Genomic DNA, 10,417 nt, shown 5'->3' with positions numbered 1-10,417 from the left:
CATCCTGTAAGGTAAAATAAATAGAGTAATAAAAATAATAGAAATTTTAATTTTTTTTTTCTATTTCCCATCATAGTTGCTTATTTTTTTATTTATTTGCTATATTTTGTTACAAGTAGAATATTTGCTTGCATAGAATATTTGTAAGAATCGCTTTATTAATCCTACCTCTAAGAGCACCCTACACATAGTAAGACCCCACAACAATCCCAAGAGGTTCGCTCGGGATTTATGTGGGTGTACCCAAACCTGAATTGCATTTTAGCCTTTTCTGAGTTATGAACTCCACATGTGAAACTTTGCTTATAGAAATTATGTTACATTGTTTAAAACCTTTTTATATGGGGATGTGTCTAGGTAATTTATGTTAGATTTGATTAAGCCATGTCCCGCAACCCAACCAAGATGAGTTGTTCAATCTAAAGACATCATTTTTTTCAAGCACATAGAGAGTGCAATTTGGATTTTTTTTTTTATTGAAGTTAGTCTTTAAGTTGATGAGATTATATTTCAAAAATTCAAAGCTGTAAAATGATTCCCAGATTGTATTTTACCCGATGGGTGCTATGCTCTTGCATGAGCACAAAATCTTTGGCTTTCCTCATTCGAGATCTTTGCATCAGAGATTAGAACTGGTAGAACGGGCCGATCAATTGAGGAGTTGGTCCAAGCTAGAAGATGAGTCTTGGAAATAAATGAATGAATGACTATCCATTGTCCACTACAATAATCCCCATTCTAGCAGAACGAACTAACTTGTGACGGAGAGGAGAGAAAAGAGAATGCAATTAATTGTTTTAGTTCATAATTAAACAATTTATGATTCATTTACCTAGGTGACATAGTTGAATAACTACAAGTAGCTCCAGATTGGTCTAAGAGACTGGTGGCTGTGGTGGTGTTTGTAAAACTGCAGTCTGGAGTAAAATCTCCCTTCATGGCTCTATACACATTGTTCAGCCCTTCTTCCACCATCTCTCCCACACACTGAGGCATTGGAGGCTCTTCAGACTCCATCGAGCCTTCCAATATCTTCACCACAATCCCCATGGGAGGCCGCATGTTCACATCGTCTTGTATGCACCAAAATGCTACATGCAAGGCCCTTACCACCTCACCCTCATCCACCACCCCCTTGAGCCTCTTATCAACAGCCTTCACACCTGATCTGTTAACCATTTCCTGCATATGGTTCAAAGTCTTTGCTTTAGCACGATCATTCACTCTATTTTTACTAAAGCCTAAGAAAGAGAGTATCTCCTTTTCTTTGTAGAAGACATGCTCTGATTTATCATTTATACGAGCATGGTGTCTAACAGCGAAGGAAACAAGAAACAAAGAAAGAGTAAGCAATAAATTGATAGTTCTTTTTAGTATCATATTTCTAAAAGTTGGATGGCTTTCTAGGCTATTGTTCTCAAGAAAGCAAAACAAAATCTCTTAAGAATAAATTGAGCTTTGTTTGGGTAAATAGCAGTTGACGATAGCAATACTAAATATCATACTGTCAAGTTAGATAAGTCATGGGCTTGTGACTTATTATACCTGGAAGGCCCAACCTGGATAGAAGAAACCATTTTCACCAAGAGACATGTCAAGGTTTCTCCGACCACCAATGATTTCAAGAAGCAACATCCCATAGCTGTAGACATCTGCCTTCACGGTGATTGCCCTATTTGTCACCCATTCTGGTGCTAGGTAGCCCCTGGTACCTCTCACCATGGTCACAACATGGGAGTGCTCTCTCCCCATTAATTTAGCTAGGCCAAAATCAGAGACCTTGGCACAAAAGTTCTCATCCAAGAGTATGTTTTCAGGCTTTATGTCGCAGTGAATGATTCGATCTCGACATTGCTCATGAAAGTAAGCAATACCTTGTGCAGTTTCTACAGCAATTTTGAATCTGGTCTTCCAATCTAGCAATCGGTCTCTGTTTTGAGAGGATGGAAACAACCATTTATCCAAGGATCCATTCTTCATGAATTCGTATACGAGAAGCCTGTGCACAAGAATAATACACAATTAGATCTACAATGTTAAAAGAAAGGGATTTGGAATTTGGCTTGATTATCTAAAGCTCGCAACCCTCCCACTTAACAAAAATTTGTAAATAAATTCAAAGGAAATCTCAACAAATTATAGTGTGAAGTTAACCTAAAAATATGGTTAATAAGGAATATGTAGTCAATGAATTCTTAAGCCATAAATTAGCATTGAAAACATAGAAATATTCAACAAATGAAGGAGCATAATTTTTCTTTTCTACAGGAACACATTTGGCTGCTCATTTTCATTTTTTGACTCTTTTCTTTTATTTATTCTTTCCAAGCATTGGTGGCAATAGTAACTAAGATTTGATGCGACTGTTGATAGTTTTGAGTTGATTATTAAAACAGTGAATGATAGAATGTGTTCTCTTCTTTTAGCGTTTGTATTTTGAGTTGTTAACTCTAGACAAATCCATATATATATATATATATATATATATATATATATAGAGAGAGAGAGAGAGAGCGAGAGAGGCAGAGAGAGAGTGTCGCTGCTGTACGCCCATATGCGAATGACCCAAATTGAATTTGGATCGTTTTGTGGCCGATCTGACGCTCATATATGTCCAATAATGTTTGAATTTTAATGTTTTTTTTACAAATTCAAATCACTTGAAATTTTAGACATGTGTTCTTCTCGTCAAGGCACACCTAATAAAAATATAAAAAAAATAATAATTCATAAAAAGTAATTGACCAAAATACCCCTCAAAACTTTTCGGGGCTATTTTGGTCAATTTATTTCATGTAATTTTTTTTTTTGATATTTTTTGTAGATTCGCCTATTTTTTAAGAGCATGCCTAAAATTTCAAGTGATTTGGATTTGTAGAAAAAAATTAAAATTCAAACACTATCGGATATCCATGATCGTCAGATCGACCCATATTCAATTTGTGTCGTGGGCGTTTACTGTAGTAGTACGTATCTGGGCTCACAACATCTTTTCCCATATATATATATATATATATATATATATATATATATATATATGATAATTAAATAATAAATTAAATTGGATAAAAAGTCACTAAAAGTCTTCAATTATCTTAAAAATCAGTAAGGGGCACAAAAGAACTCATTTACCATGACATAATTTACTTTTCAAATTTCATCTCATAAAAGTACTTCCTTTAAAAATTTGTAAATAAATTTCCAAATTGCTCATGTTCTAGGGTTCGTAACCTTAAATAACAAAATGTATTTTGGTAACCATTCATATTTAAGTGCCTCCCAAGCCAAATAAAAAAAAAAACTAATAGCTGTTCAAGGCTGGGAATGCGTAACTACTAAATGATGGAAATGACTCTAATTCTGTGTAGCAACCTTTAACAACTAGGAGTATATTGGTCGTTTCAGTGTTCCCAATTCTTTGTTGGTTCTAACAACTTATATTACAAAAGTACATGTAATTGTTCAAGATTCCAAACTTGAATAAGAGTAATCTAGAAATTCTGAACAAATTTTTTAGGGATGTAGCGTTTTTGGGATGGAACTAGAAAAGTGAACCTTATAGCATCAAGTGGAATATTTTTGAGCTCTTTAATAATATTGGTAGATAATCTAAGCAATTTTAATTATTTTTTTAAAATAATAGAAAATTTATTACCTGTGGAGTCCTTCTGAGCAAAAGCCTCGTAGGCGAACCAAGTTCATATGATGCATGGCACCGATTGTGATGACTTCTGTCCTGAATTCCTTCTCCCCGTGTGGCAGATGCCTCTCAAGCTTCTTCACTGCCACCAAGCTGCCATCCCCTAGGCTTCCCTTGTAAACTGCTCCAAACCCACCTGTTTGTCCATGGTATTGTACTAAAATGAGCTATGTTTTACATTTCATCCATCTATTTGTTGAAGCCAGTGTGTTTTTTTCTTTTTTTTCTTTTTTTTCTTTTTTTTCTGTTTTTTTTCTTTTTTGAAGCATCAACAAAGTTATATAGGCCGAAACATTATACCCTACATTTATACACTTGGAAAAAATACTAGATCTCGAAGTAATTTTACAACCCCCAAGATTTGGCGATGAGCCTCCTCAACCAACTTAACATCCAGCCTCAAGACACAGAAAATTTTCAAAAGCACTATATATGTGCCTAAAACGATAATGTTTTGAGGTTGGAAAGGGATCGTCCAAAACAAACTATCATGTCAATGAACTCGAATCTATAACTTTTTTTATTGATATTCTTCTAGTGAACCTAAGGGGATCCCATAATCACAAATCGAGAAAATCGTCTGAAGTAGATCTTTAGCCTAAAGGAATATGTTCATTACATAATATCATTTGAAAAAACCACATCATTGGTTTCATATTTTGTGACATTTTACAATGCCAAAAGACTTTCACTCCCGCAGGTAAAACCTTAAATCTTGGGGATTTTCCTCCACAGCCTGGTGATAAAAGTAAAACATGAAAGAAAGGAAAAAAAAACGCGTTGGTACTCTTACCTGTTAAAAAAAAGGAAATCTTGTTCTTTCGTTTTTGAAAACACTTGTGTGCTGATTCTAAAGTTGATGCCAAAGTTTTAGATATAACAATTCTTCTTAGTAGCTCTTTAGCCTTGGTAAATTACATTATAGTGGGCTTTGGGTGCATGCTATAAACCATCTTTCTAGGTTTAGAAAAATAAAAAGAAAAAAAAAGAAAAAGCAGACAAGGATTGCAAGTTGTAGTACTGAAGTTTAAAAGGAAAATTTACCAAACACAAAAGAGAAAATAATATTCGAAAACATCATTCTATTTTAAACTTTTAAACTTACCTTTCTTCTCCCAAATTTCCTCATGGATTCCAATAATTTTGAAAGCCAAATAAACCTAGTTATGACCAAAATATTCTCAGAAAACAAATATCTCATCTTACCAATCCCGAGCATCTCCGAGTAATTGGAGGTGGCAATTTGGAGATCATGGAAGGAGAAATTCACAGGAGCCCCAGGCATCAAAATCGCACTGCAATCTATTGCCGCCCTCAATAACCTCCTCCTCCGGACACTATGAAGCAGCAACAAGCACAGTAACCCAATCAACACTCCTGTACACAATGCAATCGGGAGTACTAACACCCTTTCCCTTGCAATCCTAGTAGACGATCCGCCACCACCACCACCTTCAGATGACCCACCTGACCCAGAGGTTGTTGACCCTCCCTCTGATCCAATCTTCACAAACATAGTTGCACCTGGGTCTTGAAACCCCCCAAAAAAGAGGTTTCTCAGTGTCCAACAATATGGCTTTGCCTCTGAGAGACCATAAACTGATGCCATGCAATTACAGTCCGACATGCATACCTCCCCACATGCTGTCCCACCTGAAACATTGCTGTAGTTGGCGATGATTGAGTCCCCAGCGAAGTAGTTTGTTTGTGGCAATGCATGCATCTTCATAAGCTGCCCGCAACTCACCTGATGGATGACGATGCAACCACGGTGTGGCTCCCTAGGGTCAACTGCAGCATATCCAGGGGTGCAGCCACAACTGGCATTGCTCTTGGGGCCATCGAGGCTGCATATGCCGTTGCCACAAGAGCCTGCCACTTCGCAGGGGCTCGAAACTGCGGCCCAGTCCACCACCCACTGGGATCCATTCGTTGTGTCCCATCTGTAGAGGCGGAGGTTCCCATCGTTCCCCAATGTGACTCTCCGGAAAACTCTCGAACTGTTGTTTCTTTCTTCATCATTCTCATTCTGGTAGATGTAGACAAGGCCACTGGAGAGGCGGCCATAACTGAGGCTGAAACTACCAGAATAATCAAGCTGAGCGACGACAGAACCAGTGGCATTTGAGATTTGTGGGCCTGACCAATAAGAGTAATTAGTAGGCATTTGAGGGGCATAGTAAGTGAGAGCAAGGTTGAGGGAGGTGGGTTCTTGCAACATTTCAAGGGAATAGTAGGTTTGGGATGATGTGGGGAGTGTGGTGAGGTAGAGGGACTCAGTGAGCTGCTGGCCTGGTAAGAGGGTGTCGGTGGGGGCTGAGAAGCTTTGCCATACAACCGAGAAGTTAAGAGTGCGCAGGACCAAGTTTCCCGATTCTGACATTTCCCCTGACTCCACACTGACATCCTTAGTTCCTGACATCCACACGACAGTGTCACCGTCCATCAGTTGCAGGTTGCCGCTGTTGTCCAACTCTACGACTGCATCTCTACTCACTGGAATTTTTCTGCTCCCCCACCATCACAATTGTTATTATGATTATCAGTATAAAAGATTGAAGTGATGCACTGACAGAGCCACATTCAATATGTTCATTTTGAATAGCACATTTTTCTTTTCTCTATCCACAATATTTTTTCCTCCAAATTTTTATTTCTCAAAAATGATAGGATGAGTGCAATGCTTTTAAAATAACATTCATATTTTAGCCGGGGATTTCTCTTACTGGGACCCTCAATTACTAAGTACACAGACCAAGGGGCTGCCAGCCCAGCCTATCCCAAATAAAACTTACCTTAAATACACGAGGGAGAATGATTAAGTGTGACTTTGGTTTTATGATGTGATCTCAACTCATGTTTTATTTATTCTAGAAAATCTGTAGTTTCAAAGCAGTTGGTTGTAATTAATATATTTTTTGGCTAGGCAAATTATTTTAATTCTTTTTGGTCACTCTCATTTATACCCTTAATTATGAAATTTATAACTCACAAATTATGCAAATCTAGCTGATCTACAAATACTTGAAAATTTTAAAAGTAGATAGTCTAGATACACTAATTTTAAGACTTGAAATATATTTCATATCTACATCTCTTGAAATATATTTCATATCTACATCTCCCTCTCCCTCTCCCTCTTAAAAATTCCTTATTTCCTCCACTTGGAAAAGCTAGATTCCTAGATATCAAGCTTAGTGAATTACCTGAGGTTGCCAACTAACCATGGATTCTTCAAATAGGGGATTTGGCTGCATGCATAATTATCCAATTTAGATAAGTTAGAGCAATCTGAGAGGCCTCATAACTCAGGAAGTTCAGAGGAACTTGGACTCATGAACTTCTTTCCTGGAAGGCCTGAAGGTTGAAGAAATTTTCCTGGGTAATATGGCCAACATAAATGTGAAACTTTTGCGTACATTAGCTAATGCGAGGAGAAGTGCCACTAGTATTGGGAGGAATCAAAATTTAGGGCTCAATTGGAAAAAAAAATCAGCGGACGTTGAGAGGGTATTGTAGAACCTTGAAAGCTAAATTTCGACCCCCTATGGGATTCAATTTCTACCCTTCAAACAATACCTGAAGAGAAAGCTATCAGGTTAGAAAGGCCTTTTAAGAAGAAGAAATCAAATAATGAGATGCCACTTCGCCCTCCATCTCAAATGGATTGCATTTTGCCCACCCAGCTCTATTTCTATGTGCGAGATCTTCTTCAATCTTTCAATTTTCTTGGATTATCGATCCAAGATATCGAAAGTGCACTTTTTTTATTATTTTCTGGCCATCAATCATAACCTTTCTTGTCTCTACTTTTATTATTCTAAACTTGCATTTCATATGCTATGATTTGCTCCATTTGTATCATTTTTTAAATTTTAAATTTCATAATTAGAACTAAAAATAGATTTTCAAGCTATCAGAAAGTTTCTTAACGCCAGAAATCTTCATAGATTTTTATATTACAAGGATGGTGACTTATGTAAACGTCACCCTTTGTATAAAAACCATACAAATTTTTATAGAGAACCTTATATATGCTCATCAATTTGAAAGGAAATGGAAGTATCGTGTTAATATTTAAAGGACCCGGTTTCTGTGCGGCCAAGCTCGCATATATAAAAATGCAAGTCACTTAATAAATCTATTTTTGAGATGGATTTTAAGATTTAATTTTAAAGACATATAATCTCTAATATGGAGATCATGAATATGAAAAATATAAATAAATTTTAAAAATTAGAAAAGTCATTTTAGTAAGAAAACATTTCGACCGTTAGTTTCCATTATTTTTAGATGGAACACCTACTTGCGTCCATCTTTAAGATGGATGCTTTACACTTTATGAACCGCATATGTAGAAAGCGGTCTAACCCACATGAAACAATTTTAAACAACACATAGTTGTGAGTTCACACAAGTTTATAGCCGACATGTGTGAGAGGGATGGAGATTTGGGTTTCTACCAAAATTTTCTTCCTCGGGTAGGTAGGTTTGATTTAGAAGTGGGCCATGCAAATTATGTCCAAGGTGATGGGACCACACATAATTTCAATTGCTTCAATTTTTAAAGAAGAAGATATTATGATGTTTGCATCGGCTTTTATCAAATATAAAAAAAAGCGTGATCCCTTGACCTTATATAACTTAAAAATAGAACAAAATAAATAAAAGACATGAAGTGAAAAAACAAAAGCCCCAATAGCATAACTAGTAGAGAAATTTATGCATATACCTATGAGAGATATGTTTTGCTTTAATTTCAAAATACCCATTGGAAAAATAGTGGTCTTGAATTGGAATGATTCCAATTGGGCAGAAGTTTAAATATTTTATCTCTAATGGATTTGTTTGTAAATTTCCCCAAATAATACATACGATCTAAGAGGTCCTCATGAACCATGATGATAAGGTTATCACCGTCCATCAATGAGAAGACATCTGCTGAGCTGCAGCCCATATCTCCATTTTAGTCTTTCACCCATCTCCTCTTCTGAACTGCCCACCATCTCTCTCACTCTCTCTCAAATTAAGCCTTTGGCTGGGCCAGCAGCAATAATACATGAGTTTGCATCACAAAGGTCAAGAGTTGGACTTTCTCTCCATAAAGATTTGAATGGTGCGCGGCAGCCCAAAAAGATTTTGGGAATCCCAACGAAACCCTCTGCGGTCCGGTGTTGACACCGGATAGCCAGAGAGCATTTGGATGGTTCAGCGGTAAGAATCGAACTTGAGATATATCATATCTAAATGTCAGTTCCTAACCACGTTAGTTGTTAAGAAATTTGCAGTTTGATTTAGAACCCTTCCAGTCAAACTGTAACCCACATGTACCCGATCCAATTTCTCCCCAATTTGGGCTCGGCTCAATACCCCTGTAAATAATTTAATAGGATTTTTTTTTTTCCCTTAAAAAAAATTTGTTTGTAGAATGGTTTGAACTTTGAAGTTCTTAAATTTTGTTTGAACATTTTAAAATTTTTTATTTTCATTTATATTTTTCCAATTTTTTGTTAATTGGCTAAGTTAGCTTAGCCAAGTTACCGACTTGGCCAGTTTGACTCGAAACCCTAGGGAGCCAGTTCCAACCCACTCTAAACCGTAGGGTGCCGCTTCCGACAGACCACGCCAAAATTTTAAGCACCATAGACGCTAACATGCATAGTACAAGCCCCAAACCACATGCTCATGTGAATTTGAATTTCCATCCATTGTATATATATAGATATAAAAAAAGAGAGAGGTAGGTGTTGTCTCTTACCTGTTAGCGGTCCATACAAGTGTGCGTTCACCAGGAAGCCTTGCAAACCATATGGCGAGCTCAAACTGTTGGGGTGATGAGCTAGTGGGATGGAAACCAAAAGCGAATGTACCATTATCCGATATCCAAACACGGTTATCTCCCACACTCATCTTCGTACCAAGAGCGATTCCACCTCCAACCAAGCTTATGCTCCCATGCCAAACTACAATCAAAATCGCATAATAATAACGCAGCACAAGGAAACACACGTTCCCCATTCCCATAAAAAAAACAACACATGCACAGGATCCAAAAAGGGCGTCCCTGTTTTATGTTTTTATATCTCCCAAAGGGGAAAAGAGTTTGAGTGTAGGCTGATTATTTTCTATAGTGCCGTAGAGGCCAAAAAAAGATCAATCGTTTATTCTTTATGCAAAGAAAAAAAAGTATCTTATAGGGACCCGGTTTTTATGACGCATACTATTTTCATGCGGGCTCCCTTAATCACCCATTGTTTGTATCGATTTCGATCCAAATTTATAGTGATCCATGATCTACACTATGATGATCATGAATAGGAATCTTTAATTGTTGATGTTCATCTTAATTTAAAAATAGTTTTATTAAAAAAATTTCCTATCCATTGGATATTTAGTGAATGTTCATCTTAAAGATGGACGTTTGTGATTGTGCGGGCTAGTGAACCCGCTGACGCACAAAACACTTTTTCATATTATAGTTACAGGCAATGTGAATGGGAGGAGTGCGAGTCACTCGTGTCCCATGGTGGTTGAGCTAATCCCGTAGCGAAGAAAATAGAGGCCAAATGGTCGGTGGTCCCCCGCAGAAGGGCACGTGTAAAATCATCTCTCCTCCTTAAGATGGCAAAATAAGTAGGAAGAGGTCCCCTGAGAAGATGCGTGACCATGGACTACATATTTAAGATGAATGATAGATGGCAATTTTTTTTTAATACT

General features: G+C 37.1%; 1 protein-coding gene across 1 annotated transcript; it reads right to left on the bottom strand.

The window, feature by feature from the left end:
* Window positions 1-633: 633 nt before the first annotated feature.
* LOC18432725 (Protein kinase superfamily protein) lies at window positions 634-9,869 on the bottom strand. Its single transcript, XM_020666323.2, has 5 exons — window positions 9,459-9,869; window positions 4,907-6,207; window positions 3,656-3,836; window positions 1,546-1,999; window positions 634-1,182 (listed from the first exon to the last, which is right to left on the bottom strand). The coding sequence occupies exons 1-5, from the start codon at window positions 9,722-9,724 to the stop codon at window positions 829-831; spliced, it is 2,556 nt and encodes an 851-aa protein (XP_020521982.1). The 5' UTR covers window positions 9,725-9,869; the 3' UTR covers window positions 634-828.
* Between the last annotated feature and the right edge of the window lie 548 nt (window positions 9,870-10,417).

The sequence above is a fragment of the Amborella trichopoda genome, chromosome 1 (genome assembly GCF_054954075.1).
Source record: "Amborella trichopoda isolate Santa Cruz 75 chromosome 1, AtrichopodaSantaCruz75HAP2 v2.0, whole genome shotgun sequence".
In the NCBI taxonomy this organism is placed as follows: Eukaryota; Viridiplantae; Streptophyta; class Magnoliopsida; order Amborellales; family Amborellaceae; genus Amborella; species Amborella trichopoda.
Note: the sequence above shows the minus strand (reverse complement) of the source record. Positions and strands in the feature narration are given on the sequence as shown.